The sequence below is a fragment of the Capsicum annuum genome, chromosome 4 (assembly GCF_002878395.1).
Source record: "Capsicum annuum cultivar UCD-10X-F1 chromosome 4, UCD10Xv1.1, whole genome shotgun sequence".
NCBI lineage: Eukaryota > Viridiplantae > Streptophyta > Magnoliopsida > Solanales > Solanaceae > Capsicum > Capsicum annuum.
This window is the reverse complement of record NC_061114.1, coordinates 95005639-95028234: the sequence shown is the minus strand read 5'-3', so window position 1 is coordinate 95028234 and position 22596 is coordinate 95005639. Positions and strand designations below refer to the sequence as shown.

The following is a 22596-nucleotide window of genomic DNA, read 5'->3' as shown; positions in this document are numbered from 1 at the left end:
ATTATTTTCATAGATGATATTCTGGTGTACTCTAAGAGGGAGGTGGGTTATAAAAATTATCTCTATACTATATTGCAGATCTTAAAGGTGCATGGGAGGAATTATCCAACTTATGACTTGGAATTATTAGCCGTGGTGTACGCGTTAAGAATATGGCAACACTATTTGTATGAGGTGCACGTGGATATCTTCTCTAATCATAAGAGCCTGCAGTATGTGTTTACTCAGAAAGAGCTTAACCTCAAGCAAAGGAGATGGCTTGAGCTTCTCAAGGATTATGGCATGAGTCTTTACTACCACCCAGGAAAAACTAACGTGGTTGCTGATGCTCTTAGCAGGTTATCCATGGGGAGTCTAGCTCATATGGATGAGAAGAAGTAAGAGTTGGTGAAGGATATTCACTATTTGGCTAACCTTGGAGTTTTCCTTTTGGACTCCAAGAATGATGGTGTATTTGTGTAGGTAGTGGCGCGATCGTCTCTCGGTGCAGAAATCAAGAAGAAGCAGATGTTAGATCATATCTTATTGAGGATTAAGGGTGATATAGGTAGGAAAAAGGTGTTGGCCTTCGATATTAGTAGTAATGGTACCTTACGGTACCAAAGGATATTATTTGTTTCTGATATAGATAGTTTGTGGGAAAGGATCTTCGCTGAGGAGAATGAGTCGCGCTATGTTGTTCATCCTAGTTCAATAAAAATATATCATGACCTCAAGGATATGTATTGGTGGAACAATATGAAGCAGGATGTGGCAAATTTTATGGCCAAGTACAAGGTGTGTCAGCAAGTGAAAGTAAAGCACATAAGGCCCAGGGGATTGTGTCAAGAAATTGAATTGCCTGAATAGAAATAGGAGGTAATCAACATGGATTTCATTATCGGTCTTACTCGATCTCAGAATCAATTTGATTCAGTTTGGTTCATCATGGATAGACTGACAAAGTCGGCTTATTTTTTACCAGTGAGGACTAACTTCTCGGCTAAGGACTATGCAAGGTTGTACCTATAAGAGATTGTGAAATTGAATGGAGTACCTATTTCTATCATCTCTGATCGTGGTACATAATTTTTTTCTTACTTTTGGAGGTCATTTCAGAAATATTTAGGGACCATGGTGAATCTTAATACTTCTTTTCACCCGCAGTCGGATAGGAAAGCAGAAAGTACTATTCAGACATTGGAGGATATGCTTCGTGCTTGCGTGATTGACTATGGTGGTAGTTGGGTTGAGTACTTTCCTCTTGTATAGTTTGCGTACAATAATAGCCACCACTCTACATTAGAATGGCTCTATTTGAGGCATTTTATGGTAGGAGGTATAGGTCTCCGATTGGGTGCTTTGAGGTTTGTGAGGCGGATATTTTTTTGCCCGAATTTGGTTCACCAAGCTATGGAAAAGGTGAAGGTAATTTGAGATAGGCTTAAGGCTTCCCAAAGTTTCCAAAAGTCCTATGTGGATGTGAGGCGTTGGAAGTTGGAGTTTGAGGTTGAGGATAGGGAGTTCTTGAAAGTGTCTCCCTAAAGTGAGTGATGCAGTTTAGAAAGAAGGGAAAGCTGAGTCCTCGTTATGTTGGTTCGTACTTAATCTTGAGGAGGGTTGGAAATATGACATATGAGTTGGAGTTGCCTTCTAATTTGAGCTCCACCCATCCGGTGTTCCATGTTTCTATGTTGAAGAAGTGTATAGATCATCTGTTGCAAATTGTGCCTATAAAGTATATTGCTATTTTGAATTCCCTATCTTATGAGAATATTCCAATAAAGATCTTAGATCGGCAGGTTCATCGATTGTGGACCAAGGACATAGCCTCGATAAAGGTTCTATGGAGGAACTACAAGGTGTAACAGGCTACATGGGAAGCTGAAAAGGACATAAAGTCCAAGTATCGGTTCCTATTCCCCATTCTGAAAATTCGTGCTTAAGGTATGTGTTGATTCTTAACGTCTTTGTTTTATGTCTTTGTTAAAGGTAGATTGTGAAATCTATTTTTTGTCTTAAAGGTAAGAGTAGAGATGTTTTTAAGGTTTTATCGTGCTTGTACTACCTTATTCCATCATTTAGGGATGAATGATCTAAGTGGGGGAGAATTGAAATACCCTGGGTTTTGGCCCTTGAAAATTTCCTGAGCTTTGAGCTCGCTGCCATTGTAATGACTCACCATTCTAGTCGTATAGTATGGGTACGAGTCAGGTGACCCAACTCGTAAAGTGTCCAGTGGGTGATGGTTGGGTTTCTATTGTAGGTACGACTTGGTGGGTATGGGTCGAATGGTTTGGTGATGGGTCTTTGGGTTGGTCCTTCACATAATTTAAAACTTAGTAACTTGACTTGGCTCTGAGTTAGAGTGGCTCACTAAGATCTATAAGGATATGGTACGAGTCATGGTGGGAAGTCATATGTTGTCCAGTGTCAATCCCTCTAGATTCTTCCATGGGTACGGTTAAGACCATACGAGTCGTATGGTCATGACACGAGTTAGGGAAATGAGTTGTATAGTGGAAAGTGCGTAGGTGTCCAACTTTCTGCTCTGGTTACGACTGGATGGTACCAGTCGTATGATGTGGTGACAATTTAGAGGGCCATCTCGTATCCACCTTGGCTAATTTTTATAGGCTAAGTTGGCGGTATTCGTGATATTTTCCCTCTTAACTCATTTTGACCCCACGACATAAAACACCATTTGGGACTTCATTAACCTCTTATTCTCAATCAAACACTCTTAAACATCTTTTAAAATCTCTCTCAAGATCTTGGTTCAAGAAAAGGCTAGGGTTTCTTCTAGGCAATCAATTAGGGGCTTTCAAGAGTGAATCTCTCTGTCTTCCTTAGTGTCTAAGGCATATTACTCCCCCCTCATTGTTATTTCAACTAAAAGCATGTTTGAATGGATGGTTTTGATGGTAATATTGTGGTATTGTTTGGGTTTTGAAATATATTTTTAGGATTTTGGTTGTTTATGGTTTGATAACGCTTTCCCACGTTTTACTTATGATTTTCCTGTTATATTTATGGTTTTAAACATGTAATTGCATAGGAATGGTTAATTGATACTTGGTTTTGGTTTTGGAAATTATATGCCCTCATCATGTTTGTTAAAAATGTCAATGGGAGTGATTTTGACACTTAGTTTGATTATTCTTGAAACCTTTGCATTGCATAACATGGTAATGGAACTTAATTGATGTGGTTGGTTTTAAATGGTTTGGAAAGGCCTTGGTGGCCATGGTTTTTGTTTAATTGGAAACTTTAGAGTCAAATTGGTTTAATGGTTTTGGTATGACATAAATGGATAGACTTGCAAGCTCTAATGTTGGTATGACGATACCAATGGTTAATGCCTAAATAAAAAAACTCCTTGGTAAATGGTTGGTTATCTGTGAATGGTTTTAATATAGGCTTAAATAGGAATATGTTAGCAAAGCTGTGTGGAAGGTGGAGGTCCAAGGAGGACCAAAACTGGAAACTCATATTTGCCGATGTGAGGTTTGGTCTCGGTGACTGTATGCATAATGTCACACTTATATTATCGGAGATGTACTGGTCATCTCATGTTTAATCTCCGGTTTATGTGGCTAACATGCGTCAGGGCCCTTTCATTAGGGGGAGATGAACCCATATAGCCCATGGATGGTTTTAGGACGGCCAAGCTACACAACCCAGGTTAAAGGTTTCAAATGTATGCTAAACCCAGTTTGTTTTCCCGGTATGGTATACATATGTATGCATGTGATTGCACATAGTTAGTTACTTTGGTTTTGAATAATGATATTATTTTATCCTTATTCTTGAGTACATACTAGCATTTACTCGCTAACCGTCTTCAGGCGCTGTATCCCCACGCAATACAGGAACCGAAAATACTACTCCTCCTGCTCAGTGACTTGGATTTGGGGACAGCATTTGTGTCAGACTGAAGTGGTGAACTTCCATACTTTGAAAGACTCCATTTCATGCTATGGACTTCTTTATACTTTTTGTTATTTTTTGGACTTTGGTTTTGGCTATGGTCGGGAGCATGTCCCGATCGGATGTTCTTAGATTTCAATTAGAGGATTTGTATGACTACTTTGGGCATGAGAGGTGTTGGTATTGGTGTCAACCTTGGCATTGATATTAGTATTGGGGTTGACACCAGTTGGATAATTGATTGGATATTTTATTGGTTATGGTTATGAACTTCCTTAAAAGTCTTTCAATTAATTTTGTTATATCTTGTTATATGTTCAGAATTCATCCAACATGGGGTACAAGGTAGTTATGGTGGGGTATTAGGGGTGGTCTTTGGTCCCGATCGGACTTGAGATGCCTGACATGACTAGGCCCCAGTTCGGATCGTGTCATCATTCCTATACTTCCTCGTGATACGACAAGGGATCAAAGGGATACTCAGATGTTTTTACAGAAGATTCTAGCATATATTATGTTCTAACTTTTTCCATTTTTCATGTTACAGTGAGATTGGTCCAAATGGAGAATCTTATGCGGGATCCAAACTTTAGAGGAATTATTCTGTTGTAATAGACAGTTGAATGTATCAAAAAGTTTAATCAACATATTCATGAATTCTTATGGAAAGGTAGTGCGAGAGATTTCTTTTAAATCTGGTTAATCTCTTGATAGGAAGCTCCGATCATAAGATGTACATTTTCTATACATGGGAGATTTTCCTATTATTTACCTTCTGAAAAAGAGTTCCAATCAAAATCCATCTACAAGAAAAAGAATACAATATATATTCATTCTTAGAACAAAAGTGTTGTATTACAGAGACTATCAACTTCTAAGAACCAAAATATGATGATTCTAAGTTGCTAACATTAGACATTATTGAATTATAGAGAATTTACACAAGACTTCAAGTCACCATTGATGAAGCTTGAGTAATCTCCATTGATGTGCAGTTAAGAACTGCAATTAAAGAGAACAAGGAGCAAAATATCTAATGCATATAAACTTTTTGAAAGTAGAAGGGAACCCAGAGGAGTTTGGGGAAAATGAAAAATGAGCATTTCATTTGTATGTTCTCAATTTACACAGGGAATGAAACAAAATAACTACACAACTCTAATTCCAATAAATAACCGCAAAACTAACTGCAGTATTGACTACAACACTAACTAAAAACTTCCATCTAATCTAAATAACTTGCCAGATCACCATCTCAGCTATTTATACACTAAATACTGAAATAAACAAAGTCTATCTCAACACCCTAACACCCTCATGTTGGGGGGGAGAAACTCACAGCCAACTTGTACATAACAGCGAAATGTTTAGCACCTAGTAGAGCCTTAGTCAAAACATCAGCCAACTTATAACTAGTAAGGATGTGATATAGCATAATGAGGCCTTCCTGCAACTTTTCTCTAACAAAATGACAATCCACCTCTATGTGCTTTATCCTTTTAATGGAACACAAAATTCCTTACTATATGGACAACTGCTTGAATGTCACAAAAAAAATATGGGCAGGTTAAATGGCAAATAAAGTTAAGTCGATAATCTTTCTAGCCACACAAACTCCCTACCACCTTTCTAACTGCCCTGTACTCGGGCTCTGCTAAAGATAAGGAAATAGTTGTCTGTTTCTTGGATTTCCAACTAATGGGGCTATCCCCCATCTTCACAACATAGCCACTAACTAATTTTCTAGAGTTGGGGAAAGCAGCTCAATCTAAATCACAGTAAACTGTGATGGTGAAATATGCATTGTGGATAGAAATATTCCTAAACAAGGATCATTCTTGAGATACCTCAAGACATGATATGCTGCCTTTAGATTTGGCTATCTGGGAGTTTAAAGGAATTGGCTAAGGTGTTGTGCACTAAAGGCAATATCCATTCTTATATTGGTTAAAATATTTAGTTTTCCTACTAACTTCCTGTAAAATATGGGATCTTTTAACAACAAACCTTCATTTGCTTTGAGTTTAACAGTGGATTCAAAAGGTGACAACAGTGGTTTGCAAGTTGAGCAATCAAATTCCTTGAACAGATTTGTAGTGAACTTCCTTTGAGTAATAAGGACTCCAGTTTCCTTGTATAATATCTCCGAACTCAAGAAATAATGCAACCTTTGCAGATCCTTTATTTTAAACTGATCATGAAGAAAGTTCTTGAGAGAGGTAATTTCATTAATGTCTTTCCTGTCAGTATCACATCATCAACATAAACTACAACAAAAACCAGTGAGTTTCCAACAAAAACCGTGTCAGCACGAGCCCAACACTATAAATATTTTTTAGTACTAAAATTTGATATTGAAGAGATACAAACATAAATGTACATTGATTTAATTAAATATTATTAATTCTGATATATAAATGACTTAAAATAATTAATTAGGGATAATATAGTAAAAACTATTATTAATTCTAATGCATAAACGACTTATAATAATAAATTAGGGGTAATAGAGTAAATCACGGAGAAATTAGGGATAATATAGGCAGACATGTTATCTATTTTTTTAATTAAATATTATTAAATTTTAATACATAAATAACTTATAATAATTAATTAGGGATGATATAGTAAAATCATGGTTAAAGAAACTGAAACAAATGTCATAAATATCTACTTTATAAATTAAATATTATTAATTCTAATATATAAATGACTTCTAATAATTAATTAAGGTAATATAGTAAAAAAATATTACTAATTTTAATATATAAATAACTTATAATAATTAATTAAGGATAATATAGCAAATCACGGAGCAATTAAGGGTAATATAGGCAGACATGTCATTTATTTTTTTAATTAAATATTATTAATTTTTAATATATAAATGACTTATAATAATTAATTAGGGATGATATAGTAAAATCACGGCTAAAGCAGTTGAAACAAACGTCATAAATATCTATTTTTTAATTAAATATTATTAATTCTAATATATAAATGACTTATAATAATTAATTAGGGGTAATATAATAAAAAAATATTACTAATTCTAATATATCAATGACTTATAATAATTAATTAGGGGTAATATATAAATTATGGAGCAACTAAGGGTAATATAGTAAATGATGGAGCAGTAGTCGAAACCAAATGACTTATAATAATTAATTAGGGGTAATGTAGTAAAAAAATATGATTAATTCTAATATATAAATGATTTATAATAATTAATTAGGGTAATATAGTAAATTACAGAGCAATTAGGGGTAATATAGGCAGACATGTCATCTATTTATAATTAAATATTATTAATCTTTTAACACATAAATGACTTATAATAATTAATTAGGGATGATATAGTAAAATCATGATTAAAGCAGCTGAAACAAACGTCATAAATTTCTAGTTTTAAATTAAATATATTAATTCTAATATATAAATGACTTATAATAATTAATTAGGGGTAATATAATAAAAAATTATTACTTCTAATATATAAATGATTTATAATAATTAATTAGGGGTAATATAGTAAATCATGGAGAAATTATAGATAATATAGTAAATGATGAAGCACTGGTGGAAACTGGTGCAGGCAAACATGTCATTTATTTTTTTAAGTAAATATTATTAATTTTTTAATACATAAATGATAATGATTAATTAGGGATGAAATAGTAAAATCATTGTTAAAGCAGCTGAAACAAATGTCATAAATATCTATTTTTTTAATTAATTATTATCAATTCTAATATATAAATGATTGATAATAATTAATTAGGGATAATATAATAAAAAAATATTATTAATTCTAATATATAAATGACTTATAATAATTAATTAGGGATAATATAGTAAATCACGGAGCAATTAGGGGTAATATAGTAAATGATAGGGGGTAATATAGTAATTTAATTTTTGAATAAAATATTATTAATTTTTTAATACATAAATGGCTTATAATAATTAATTATGAATGATATAGTAAAATAACGGTTAAAACAGCTGAAACAAACATTATAAATATCTATTTTTTAATTAAATATTATGAATTTTCTATAAATGACTTACAATAATTAATTAGGTGTAATATAATAAAAATAATATTATTAATTCTTATATTAAATGACTTGTAATAATTAATTAAGAACAACAAAATAAATCACGGAACAATTAGGATGTAATATAGTAAATAATGGGGGTAAAAAAGTAAATCCATGAAGAGGTTGTCGAAAATTATAATAATTAATTAGGAATGATATAGTAAAATCACGGTTAAAGCAATTGAAACAAAAGTCATAAATATCTAGTTTTTAATTAAATATTATTAATTCTAATATATAAATGATTTATAATAATTAATTAGGGGTAATATAATGAAAACATATTATTAAGTCTAATATATAAATGACTTATAATAATTAATTAGGGGTAATATAATAAATCACTAAGCAATTAGGGTAATATAGTAAATGATGAAGCAACTGATTCTTTTAATTAAATATTATTAATTTTTAATAGATAAATGACTTATAATAATTAATTAGGAATGATATAGTAAAATCAAGATTAAAGCAGCTGAAACAAGCGTCATAAAATTTTAGTTTTTAATTAAATATATTAATTCTTATATATAAATGACTTATAATAATTAATTAGGGGTAATATAATAAAAAAAATTATTGATTCTAATATATAAACAACTTATAATAATTAATTACGGGTAATATAGTAAATCACGGAGCAATTAGAGATAATATAGTAAATGACGACACTGGTCGAAACCTAGGCAGACATGTCATCTAATTTTTTAATTTAATATTATTAATTCTTTAATACTTAAATGACTTATAATGATTAATTAGGGATTATATAGTAAAATTACGGTTAAAGCGGCTGAAACAAACGTCATAAATATCTATTTTTAGTTAACTATTATTAATTCTAATATATAAATGATAGATAAAAATTAATTAGGGATAATATAATAAAAAATATTATTAATTCTAATATATAAATTACTTATAATAATTAATTAGGGATGATATAGTAAATCACGGAGCAATTAGGGGTAATATAGTAAATGATAGGGGTAATATAGTAATTTAATTTTTTGAATAAATTATTATTAATTTTTTAATATATAAATGACTTATAATAATTAATTAGGGATGATAAAGTAAAATTACGGTTAAAGCAGCTAAAACAAACGTTATAAATATCTATTTTCTTAATTAAATACTTTGAATTTTCTATAAATGACTTATAATAATTAATTAGGGGTAATATAATTAAAAAATACTATTAATTCTAATATTAAATGACTTGTAATAATTAATTAGGAATAATATAATAAATCACGGAACAATTAGGGTGTAATATAGTAAATAATGGGGGTAAAAAAGTAAATCCATGAAGAGGTGGTCAAAAACTTATAATAATTAATTAGGACTGATATAGTAAAAGCACGGTTAAAGAATTTGAAATAAACGTCATAAATATATATTTTTAATTAAATATTATTAATTCTAATATATAAATAATTTATAATAATTAATTAGGGGTAATATAATAAAAAAATATTATTAATTCTAATATATAAATGACTTATAATAATTAATTAGGGGTAATATAATAAATCACTGAGCAATTAGGGTAATATAGTAAATAACTAAGCAATTGATTTTTTTAATTAAATATTATTAATTTTTAATACACAAATGACTTGTAATAATTAATTAGGGATGATATAGTAAAATCACGATTAAAGCAGCTAAAATAAACGTCATAAATTTCTAGTTTTTAATTAAATATATTAATTCTAATATATAAATGACTTATAATAATTAATTATGGGTAATATAATAAAAAAATTATTAATTCTAATATATAAATGACTTATAATAATTAATTAGGGGTAATATAGTAAATCATGGAGCAATTAGGGATAATATAGTAAATGATGACGCACTGGTCGAAACAGTGCAGACAGACAAGTCATCTATTTTTTAATTAAATATTATTATTTTTTTAATACTTAAATGACTTATAATGATTAATTAGGGATGATATAGTAAAATCACGGTTAAAGCAGCTGAAACAAACGTCATAAATATTTATTTTTTTATTTAAATATTATTAATTCTAATATATAAATGATTGATAATAATTAATTAGGGATAATATAATAAAAAAAATATTATTGATTCTAATATATAAATTACTTATAATAATTAATTAGGGATAATATAGTAAATCATGGAGCAATTAGGGGTAATATAGTAAATGATAGGGGGTAATATAATAATTTATTTTTTGAATAAAATATTATTAATTTTTTAATACATAAATGACTTATAATAATTAATTAGGGATGATATAGTAAAATCACGGTTAAAGCAGCTGAAACAAACGTTATAAATATCTATTTATTAATTAAATATTATTAATTTTCTATACATGACTTATAATAATTAATTAGGGGTAATATAATGATAAAAATATTATTAATTCTAATAGATAAATGACTTGTAATAATTAATTGGGAATAATATAATATATTACGGAACAATTAGGGTGTAATATAGCAAATAATGGGGGTAAAAAAGTAAATCCACGAAGAGGTACTCAAAACCACCTCTTCTATATAATAGAAAAAAGTAATCACTGTCTGAATTAGAATAGCCTCTTGAAAAAAGTGCTTGGGCCAATTTGTTATACTACTGTTTACTTGCTTTCTTTAAACTATATAGAGATTTCTTAAGTCTGCAAACTAAACCTTTTTCTTCTACCATGCGGCTTGGAGGTGTATCCATGTAGACTTCTTTAAGCAAGTTTCGATAGAGGAATGCATTATTCACATCTAGCTGATGCATATCCCAACCCCTCTTCACAGTTATGTCAATTAGTGTCCTGACAGTAGCCATCTTAACCTCTGGAGAGAAAGTTTCATTATAATCAATGCCAGCTTGCTGAGTATACCCTTTCACAACTAGCCTTGCCTTTTATATTTCCACTGTCCCATCAACATTATGTTTGATTTTATATACCCACCTGCACCCTATAGTTTTCTTGCCTGCAAGTAGCTTAACAAGATACATGTATTGTTGGCATACAAAACTTTAAACTCAGATGTCATTGTTGCTTTCCTAGCAGGATCTAGGACTGCCTCCTCATAAAAACATAGTTCACTATCATGAGAAATGCTTCTAACAAGCTATTGAATTTCTGGGCTGAAACCTATTAATGATAGATGATTCTCAGTACGAAGTTGAGGTTTAAGGTTGAGGTTGTAGTGAGGGCAAGGAATAGTTGAAGTCTTTCCAGTAAGATGTATTACATGTGATCTAGTTGATCTTCAAAGGTTTGGAGGTTGGACTTGTGCTGGGGGAGTAGTGAGTTCTGGTGAGATTTGTCCTCTGGAGTTGCTGTTATTTTGTTGTGGTAAATTAAGAGTTGAATTAACAGTGGTTTGGTGTAGAGGTGATGTATGATCAGAGGCAGTGACAGGTAGAGTAGTACTAGTAGAGTTATAGTGATATTATCAACAATGTCATCATCCAACACATAAGCTTTGTTAAAAATATTGTGAGTAGAATTCAACAAAATTGATCAACAATTAATTTCTTGAGTACTGTGGCAAAACTAGAATCAGATTCAGAAAGTGTAAATGGAACAACATTTTCATGAAACAATCATACATCCCTGGAAATATGTATTCTCTTGGTGAACAAGTCTAGAACCTTGTAACCCTTTGTATTGAAAGGATAACCAATAAAAATTTGAGGTGTAGATCTTGGATCAAATTTTTCCTTGTGAGTGTTAAGAGTGGGAAAACACAGGCAACCAAAAGATCTAAGATGAGAATAAGTGGGATGCTTGTTATATAAGAATTCAAAAGGAGTTTTGTTATGAAGAGTTGAAAGTGGAAGCCTGTTAAACGGGTAGGTAGCAGTTAAAATGTATTCTTCCCAAAATTTAATAGGAACTTTTGTCTGACATAAAAGTGCTTTAGCAACCTCAAAGAGGTGTTTATGTTTCCTCTACACCATACCATTTTGTTGAGGTGTATATGGATATGTTTTTTGATGTATTATACGCTTGTATTGAAGGTATATGTAAGTCTTATTATTAATGAATTATGAACCATTATCAGTCCTAATTGACTATGACCTTGACCTGATTTTCTACTAGAGACACAAAACCTTTTAGAGTTTGAAGAGTATTACTTTTGCAACTGAGAAGTTGGGTCCATGTTGACCTACTGCAGTCATCAACAATGGTTAGGAAATACTTGTAGTTATCATGAGTTGGTTCATGGTAAGGGCCCCAGAAACCCAGGTGTCAGAGATTAAAAATTTTAGAATTAGAGGGAGTCGTCTTTGTTGGAAATGGGAACCTTGTCTGTATGGCCATGGGACATACAGAACATAAAAAAGACTATGTAGGTGAGAAATTTACAGGAATGTAGAAGATGTTTCTCATTTTTATAAAAGTCACATGCCCTAGCCTATTGTGACACAAGTGATCTACATTGTTCCTATGAGACATGTTTGACATGAATGACTTACAATAAGTAAATGGGAGCTTAGAATAACTTATATTAAAAGGTACTGGGAAACATTTAGAATCAGAAGCCACAATCTTATTATTTAAAAGAAAAGATCTTACAAGTGGAGTGGTGGTGGAGTGTGAGAGTGAGGTGGCTGCACTACCAATAGAAATACTAGAATTAGTAGAAGGTAATCTAGAGAAAACAGACACAGAATTAGAGGATCCATTTGTAAAATATGAATTAGAACATGAACTATGACACCTTGAGCATAAGAAGTAGAGTCCATTTTGTGCTCTACCAATCTCCAAAGGGATCTTCAGTGAAGAGCCATGCATTGAATAAGAAGAACTACTAAAACTAACAATTCCTGTGATGTATGTAGCTTGGTAGTGAACTGAAATCAAACTGAACTTGAAACTAGGTACATACAATACTTTATGCAAAGTTAGTGAAGGATTCAAACAAGCACCGCCAATTTCTATCACTTTAACTCTATAGCGATAAGGGTTTGATATTGGTAAGTAGTGACTTATTAAAGGTCATGTGGCGTGTTGCCCCTAAATCTATGATCCATGAATCAACGGATAGCTTGTAACATTCACAAAATAATTTACCAATGTCAGTATTGGAAGAATACCATGATAGAATACCTGTAAAGTTAACAGCTCAGCCCATGATGTTGTTCGCAGCTTCTCTTGCAACATTTATAGTATTATTGCCTCCTTGAACTTGAAATTGTTCCAGTAAACCAGCTAGTTGGTTAAACTATTGTTGAATTACGAATGGATTTTTCTTCGTCTGGCTACATCCACCATCATTCCTATCAATGTCCTTTCATTTTGATCTTTCATTATCCCTATCATGTCTTTCCCATCATCTCTTTAGTAAAATCATGAGCAATAGTTGATGTTCTAAAAGTCATGTAACTTATAACATTTGTCCTTAGTATGACCAGCCTTTCTACATTAGTCACAAAATAAGTGGAATTTGCTTGGAGGTCTAATATCCCTATTGCCTCAGTATGGGGCATAGTTTGTCCAAAAAGTAGTGCTGGTGCTAGTAGCATTCCCAAGGAGGGAAGTAGATTGTAGATTGAACTTGTTATGAGGTTTGACCTCTCTTTGTCTCTCCTCCTAGGCTAAAATGGTAAAAGCTTGAGCCATAGTGGGTAATGGGTTCATCATCCAAATACTACCCCTGACTATAGTGTACACCTTATTCAATCCCATTAAAAATTGAATGAGTCGCCCGTCTTGCTCTACTTTGTGCAATTTGCCTTACCACCATAGGTGAACAAACATGAGCAATGAGAATTCCTATCCAAAGTGATAAGCTCCTCCTAGAGCTTTTTGATTTGGTGTAATAACCAGTGATGTCAAGGCTCACCTAGATGAGGTCATTAATCTCATGTTGCAATTGGTACAACTTTACTCCATTAGCCTGATTGTACCTATCCTTCAATTCATCTCAAAGCTCCTTGGCATTTTTGATATACTGCAAACTATCTCCAAGTTCCTTTGACAAGGAGTTTAAAATCCAGGAGGTAAGCATATCATCGCATCTCTCCCATGTGCGAAATTAGGAAATTTTGGATTTGGCTTTGCGATTTTGGCATTGATGAAAGCTATCTTGTTCTTCACCGACAAGTCTCGAAGAACTCCCCGTCTCCATGAGCAATAACCAGATCCATCGAAACTGATGAGAACATTCGCATATCTAGCACTTTTAGAAGGATGCATGTAGAAGACATTAGTCAAATCTGTGAAATTCTGAGTTGTAGCTGGTGTTTGGTGTGCAGTTTCTTCATCGTGATTGTGTTCCATGATCGCACACATAAAAAATTACCAATTCATGTTGGAGAGGGAAAAAATGAGGATATATTTGGAGAAATTACGAGGAAATTAGCAGAGAACAGATCTGGGAACTGAAGGAATAAGGGATTGAGCAACACAGGCAACAATTCTGCAAAAATTCATGAATTTGCGGTAAAATGAACCTTACGGCTCTGATACGATGTTGAATTATAGAGAATTTACACAAGACTTCAAGTCACCTATGATGAAGCTTGAGTAATCTCCATTGATGTACAGCTAAGAACTGCAATTGAAGAAAACAAGAAGCAAAATATCTAATGCATATGAACTGTTTGAAAGTAGAAGGGAACCTAGAGGAACTTGGAGAAAATAAAAAGTGAGCATTTAATTTGCATATTTTCAATTTCTAAAGAGAAAGAAATAAAATAGCTACAAAACTCTAATCCCAAGAAATAACCACAAAACTAACTGCAGTATTGACTGCAACACTAACTAAAAACTACCAGCTAATCTAACTAACTTGCCAGCTCACCATCTCAGCTAACTTAATATTTATACACTGAATACTGAAACAAACAGAGTCTATCTCAATAGACATCTCCTACACTAGTCCTCAATAATGTCGAAGCACGACCATCTTATATCTTGAACAGGTCGCTCAAAACATATACAACAAACATATCATGGAGGCGAAGAGGTAAATATATAAAACATAACTTTAATGTTTTTTAATAGGGTTTTGGATGTAAGCCAACAACAGATGTCCTTGTACTGCAGAACCTTAAAAGAACAATATGAAAAGTTCACAACTAAAAGTGGCACACTATGCAAATTCAATTTTGAGTCTGCAACCAGAGAACTCGCTGAAGAAGTGGATAATAGAGAATTATGATTTGGTCAGAAAGTTATTTGTAATTCATTTCATCACCTTATGTCTACCAATGCACTAATTTAGGACCCCAATCTGTTATGGACTTGGGACTATGACCATTTCTCTCCAATATATTTATTTCATAAGGTCTTGACTCGGGGGCCTATCGAAAACAACTTCTCTATCTCACCTCTGAGGTAGCGGTGTGGACTGCGTACACTTACCCTCCTCAAACCTTACTTGGTAGGAATATACTAGGTATGTTGTTGTTGTATTGTTGTATATTTATTTCATGGGGCATCATATTGCTGCAAAGTATATGAATAACCTTCAGACAACTAAAACCAGCATAGAAATTATTTAGTGCAGGGTGTTATTGATAAATACACTTAATGAGAAAATACTTCTAGATGGACAAGTAAAGGCCAATTAAATCCTTAAGAAAATACGCTGCTTACCCCTTTTCCTTGGGCCTAAACATCAAAAGATCAAAAACATAACAGGTACAAACCTCATATACTTTTCTTCGATCATGAAGAAGGTGTTGGGTCTCCAATTCATTCACAAGGAAAGGCCTAAGACAGAGGAGGAGATACATTATGTTGAAAACAGTAATGTCAGAGTTCAAATAATTGTTTAAAATTATTTCTTCAATAATTTGAATGGACAAAGAAGAAAGAGAAATTGAAAAAAGAGATTCTCCTTAGATGCCAAGCACTCATCTACTAGTCTTACGACAAGAGAGTAATATACTTTGGATCTTCACATACTTAATGCTACCAAAACTTTTGGATATAATTAGCATCATCCATGAGTGACCATTATTATTTCCTTAATCATGCCCAGGCATTAGCTATCATCACAATGCCAAAACTTCAATTACTAATGGGTAGCTGTACTTAATTCTAGATTTCCAACCATGACAAAAGAAAGAATTTAGTTTAGAAAGAAAAACCACCAAAAGATATAGAACGAGGCAAACTTAAGGATGGACACAATGTGTCGGCATGCAGTGTTGTAAAAGGCATGCTTAAGCCCCAAAAGAGAGGGTCAAAATGTGTGGAGCGCTTCACAACGCTTAATATGCGCTTCAGTGTCTTTATCATGATTTTGAGGCATACTTTCTTTGCCAATGAGTCTTGACATTTCACTTATGGTAAATCTTTTTCAATTTATTTGTTCATATATTTGTCATCATGTTTAAATTATTAGTCATGAACTATATATATATATGTGTATTTTTTCTCCCTTTGTGACATTTTTCATTAATGTTCACACTTTATTTGTGCTTAAAGTGTGCTTTTTGCTTTTGATAACACTGTTAACATGACATATAAGGAAAAAGGTGAGGGGGAGAGAATAAAAGGGTTTCATCCACTTACTTTCTCAATGCAGCATATTTTTCAACCTTCTCCAAAGGATATCCACTGGAATGGAAAGCAATCAAGCAATCACATAATGGCCAGCTGCAAACATGATATATTCACCAAATTAAAAATGTGTAGCGCATAAGTGAAATGAATTTCTCTCAGTTACGTGTAAGATCAAATATATAATAGAGAAGGTCGAAGAGATGTGCAACTAAGTTATTGGTAATGGCTCATTACAAAGACAAACTGTTTAAAAAATATTAACACATGTTTCATCAAACAAAAATATTAAGTAAATTGAAGTAGTACACTAGCAATTGAAATCAGAGAGTTGATTCTAGAATAAGTACCTCTCAATTGGATCCTCGAGAATAACACTGTCCCCAAAATACACTACCTATAAAGTCATATATCCTTATCAAAAAAAGAATTTAAAAAGTAGAAGAAGTTGAATAGTCCATAATTTGTATACTTCCTTTGGTAGACATAAACAAAATGGTCCCGTCTCTGCCCCTTTCAACCAAATTAGTTCAATTCACCGGCATGCACGCGAGGGTTATAAATAAATGACAAGTGTCCTTAAGCTTAAGATGAGACCGTCAGTATTCAATTCTACAATCCCACTGACACAAAACATTTAGTGAATGAATTAAATTACCTCAAATTCGCCAAATGAGTTTAATCTATCCAGAATCTGTCCCATGGGAGTGGAAAATACCTAAAATTCAAAAAAGTACCATTACGTACGGCTGAATATATATATATATATATATATATATATACCAATAAAATGAAGTTATTCACAAACAAGATGTACATGCGAAATTTTTATTCACTTAATCAGTGAAATAATCATCATCATACCAATAGTATGAATCATCATCACTATCTACATACAAATAGTCATATATAGACTATTATTCTTGAACAATCTACATACAAATAGTCATATATAGACTATTATTCTTGAACAAGTATAATTTTTTGAAGAATTTTTTCTTGTAAATCTTTATTTAATTTTATTACTTTTAAAATAGTAATTATATATATATATAGACACACATATAGTTTTAGTGATGAAAAATAGTGATAATGATGGCGCATGCTTTGGGTTAGAAATTGAAGCAAAAACAAATTAAAGAAGAGAACCTCCAGGCCGCATTTCACCTTCTTTTCCATTACACAAACCCCTATTCTTATCTTCGTCTCATCATTATTCTCCTTCAATTCCATCACTCACTCAATTGTCTGGATTTAAACAAGAATATGAGTCGAAAGAGAGATCCACATTCAATATAAGAAAATAGAAGTATGACACATAATGGATGTGACTGGAGAAAAAAAAAAAGAAAATGAATACAAGTAGTAAACAAATATATATAACCATGAGCAGTTGGTAGATGCAAGAATCCTGGAGATTACAACGGAAATGCGAAACAATCAAGATTTTTGCAATAAACTTTTATTATTATCTATATATTATTAAAAAAAAAAGGATGCAACCTCCTCAATAAGCCAAATGATGAATTAGCCATTTGAAATATTAGTACATGCATTTAGTTAGGTTAGTTATTAATTATTAATTAGTCATCAGTTTTACATTTAAAAATTAATTGTAAAAGCTATTTAAAAAAAAAAAAAAAAAAACTTTCACACTATATACTTATCAGTAGCATATCCACGTTTCCCACATAATATGGTTAAATTAGTTTACGTAAACTGTCTTTACAATAAAAAAAATCATATTTAAAATTTAAAAATAAATTAAAAAATTCACAAAAATTTACTCGAATCAGACAACTACGTCAATAAATAAACTGCCTCATATTTAATGTTTTTCCTCCTTTTAAATAATTTGAAATGATTTAATTCTTTATCTAATTAAGATTTTTGAATTTTAAACTAATTACAACTTCTCATTATAGTTTTAAAATTTTAAAATTTGTTTTTAGTTTAAGTCTTTTTCAAAACCCATCAGTTTTTGAGAAAATGGCCTAAAAAATTAAACCAACCACAAATCCTCAACCGTATCTGCTTCACTTCCCCATTCTCAATTTCCCTCTGCTTGAATATACACATTCACCCCCACTAATTACACACACTATTACACATGATATAAACATATATATATATGAGGACACGAAACGATGAAAAACAAATTAAAGATTATGTATGGTTGTTGAATTGGTACAGTCAGTTTTGAACCCAAATTATTACATACATCTATTTAATATTTTTGAAAACAAATATTACCATTATGGGCTATGGCGTGAGATGGAGGCTGAGAATTGAAGGTAATTTGTATGTCTTTGAGATTTCTCCTTTACATATGCAGCCATCTTAAGATTTTTATGACCCTTCAAGTGCTTTTGTATTTGTTGTATGTTGAGCATATAATTTGCAATTTGTCTTCAGATTTTTATGTCCCTACAAGTACTTTTGTGTTTGTTGAGCATATAGTTTGTACGAAGTAGCGGTTGAAGGCAAGACAAGGAAGCCTTTTTATGCAAAGTTACGTGATCGCAATACGATAGCAGAACATTTGTAATACTGAGACCCGACATGGACGTGAAACCAAAATTTATCTCACGATAATTACTGATTTTTTTGTGAATCATTTAACTTTATAATTTCCGTGCTTATATTGCAGAACATGACATCGCTAGACAACCAAATGAGCGGTGGATATGATAGACAACGTCATTATATTATTGACCTCCCACAAGGCCAAGAGCAAATGCAATGGTTTATAGGCTTCACAGGACAGTCTTTAACCAAAAGTATTCCCACAAATCTGCTCGTGACCTTGTGAGTTATTAAGAATTATGTTCTCTATCAGTTACGGTAGACCAACAGGACACTACTTCAACTGCTTAAAATCGTTCTTACAAGGAAAAAAATATAAATACGTTACTTTATTGTGTGTTATTGCAAGGCCAGCATAAAATCAAGTTTTCAATAAATTTCTTAAGGCAGTTTGTGCAGTAATTTACCTTTTAACTTTCTTAATGTGTCCAGATTATTCCCTCAACAATTCCCTCTTAAAGAAACTTCCTTTTCAACCTTTCGGTAGATATATCAACTGTAATGTCCAAATAATGATGATTGTCATGTCGTATCGACTCATTGTAGTTAGAGGAAACTAACTTAATATTCGTATTCATAAGCTTTCAAAATAAAGTAGCATTATTTTACTTATGTTTTCAATCATTAAAATCTCTTACTTAATAAACAAAGAGATAGAAGACTATATTGTTGTATTGTGTACAATGTCCTTGACTGTGTTCTATACCTATGTATTATACCATTCTACAAATCAGCCTTTTGATTTCTGTTGAGTCATATTTTATAAGTTGTAGTGATCTTGGAGTTTTTACAGGATGTTCAGTTCAAGATTGAAAAGAATAATTAAGATTTTGTGGCATTTTGGTAAACTCTAAGTTGGAAAAGCAAATCACCGGACTGATCGCTTCCATTTGTAACTAAAACTAATGGAATCTATCGTACATCAATTTGGTTTCTCGTTTAATTTTTCATTCAGGCATTAATAATAGAGGGTATATGAATTATCTGGCCTAATAAATTTATTAATATTTTATCATTACTGGAATGCTCATGTTTCTTACAAATAATAGTTTTGATAAGTAGTACATCTAGAAGTTTCTTTGAATGACTCCTGAATGATATGGATATGAAACTTTGGAATAAAGAAAACTTCGGAAATCCAAAATATTGTATTTATTTTTCTAAATTTTTGAAAATTAAGGATATCGATTTATCACTGTTCGTCAGGAATTTCATTTGGCACCTTACTTCTATTTTGTTGAACATGGTATTCATTGTAAAAAGAAAATTATTTATCCCTTTTAGGATATCTAATAAAATTGTAACAACACATTAAATTATGTGATCCCTAAGCTTTACCCTGTATTTCAACTCTAGTGAGAGACTGAGTTTATGCAAATTATTCTAGACCCTCTTTTGACACAATCAAAGGAGTGGCGGCAGAGATCCAACGAAGCAAAGAGAACAAGGTAAAGTTTAAAAGGACGAAAATGGATATATTGAGAGTGATTTTTTAGTGGGTTTCTAATTTCTTCTATGTATTGTGCTTATATGTCTATGAAAAATCATGTGCAAGAAAGAAGTGGCACATTAGACTAAGAAAAAATTGATAAATGGATTACAGCTTTATGTAACTGGCGTGCAAGCAACAGTGGTTGCCTTATTTGACGCGCTTGTGACTTAATCAGCTAGCCAATTGTCTTTAGTGATTTTGAAAGTGTTAGTTCTTGGCATATTAGTCATTCATGCACAAAAGATTAAATAGTTCAACCCAATGTTCTAAAGATGTATTCATACATTATGCTCTTGGAGAACAAAAGATTTATTTATTTTCATTTAAGAATATCTTAATACCATTTAAAGGACATCTTACTATGTTGGTTCTATGTAATACTTCAAAGATTGTGTAAAGCATTGACATAAAACCTGTGAATTGCAGTCTTGAACTACACTTTGACTTAAGAGAATGACTTAACAAATGAAAAGTATTCTTTCATCCTACAAAAAAATACTTAGAGTATTATTTTGGATAAAAGGTGTGAAAAATATCTATACTTTGGCAAAATTTGTAGTTACGCATCATGAACTTTGCGAGGGTCCTATGACCCCCTAGACTATTTTTAACCAGATTTAATTGACATATATTTGGCACTTGAACCACTGCATTTATTTCATGTACATTTAAGCGTGTAAGAAAAAATGTTTGATAAGGGGTAAATATATGCAAATTAAATACAATAAAAAATAGTCTAGAGGGTGATAGAACCCCCGCAAAGTTCAGGGTGCATATCTGCAAATTTCGCGTAAGTACAAATAATTTTTGCATATTTTTTTCTATTATTTTTGTTCAAAAAGATAGCCAACTAAATATGACATCAATATTATTCATGGCTTCAAATTAGCCTCAATTTCTAATCTGAAACTTAAACTTGAAAGGTAGCAATAGCTGAACTAAACTTGGGATAGAACTGCAGATATTAAGGTATGTAGCAACTACATAGTATGAGAAGAGATAATGATTTAACCTTTTAAAACAAATGAATTTATTAGTCAAAACCTACATAAGTAAACTTGAAAACTTAAGCTTGAGAATGTAAAATATTTATAAGAGAATAAACAATATGAATTCTGATAGTACTAGGATTTGCAAAAGATAAATGTTTTAAAATGTGAAGACTTCAGATAATATATACTCTATACTAGGGGTGTTCATGGGTTTGGTTAAAAATCAAATCGAACCGTAAATCGAATTAAACAGATTAAAAAACCGACGTTTGGTTTGGTTTAGTTAGGTTTGGTTTTAAATTTTAAAAAACCGATGCTATTTGGTTTGGTTATGGTTTTACTTAAAAAAAATCATGAAAATAACCAAATCGAACGATAAATTTTATATATATATATATATTAATTATAATTATTTATATATAATTTATAAATAAAATATAAATATTTTATTAAATTTAATCTAAAACTAAATTTTAATGTATAAATACCAACCCTTTTGGAAGTAATTACACCCTCTCCCACTTTTTTAATTACTTTACTCTCTCTCCCTATTAATATACATAACATAGCCGACATATACATAACATTCTGTGTATATGTTGGGATATTTTGTAATATATTTAGGGAGTTGAGATTTTTTGTAATATTGAAAAAATAAGTTGTGTATTTGAGTAATTTTTAGAATTTTAATCTATGTCTAGTCCAACCAATACTTTAGCCCAATTGTCCAAAGCCCCAAACCTAAGCCCAACTCTACCTACTATTACTAATAAGTTAATTCTACGGTCCCTACCTCACTTTTTCTACTTCAACTTTCACAATACGAGTTACCATGGTCCCTAGTTCAAATGATAGTTTTATATCTCCTTGTTTATTCAATCATTTCCCTATATGATTAGCTCACCTAGCTAGTCTTTCAAGTAAACAGATAACTTAAATTTGCCCAACTCTGTCTCTTCTTACAGTACACTGCAACAGAATACAAAGCTCTGTTTTACAATGTAC

The 22596-nt window shown here is 31.5% G+C and overlaps 1 protein-coding gene across 2 annotated transcripts in view; it reads right to left on the bottom strand.

Annotated features, from left to right (window-relative positions):
* Window positions 1-17861, bottom strand: part of LOC107867810 (inositol hexakisphosphate and diphosphoinositol-pentakisphosphate kinase VIP2) — a 71059-nt gene extending 53198 nt beyond the window's left edge. The window contains exons 1-5 of one of the 2 annotated variants that reach the window (XM_016714244.2): window positions 17671-17861; window positions 17180-17239; window positions 16872-16918; window positions 16534-16617; window positions 15663-15726 (exon numbers count right to left, since the gene is read on the bottom strand). In XM_016714244.2, the coding sequence (XP_016569730.1) occupies window positions 15663-15726; window positions 16534-16617; window positions 16872-16918; window positions 17180-17239; window positions 17671-17754 (339 nt within the window). In that variant the 5' untranslated portion in view covers window positions 17755-17861. The remainder of the gene's footprint in view (window positions 1-15662; window positions 15727-16533; window positions 16618-16871; window positions 16919-17179; window positions 17240-17670) is intronic. The other variant, XM_016714245.2, reaches the window with a different exon arrangement.
* Between the last annotated feature and the right edge of the window lie 4735 nt (window positions 17862-22596).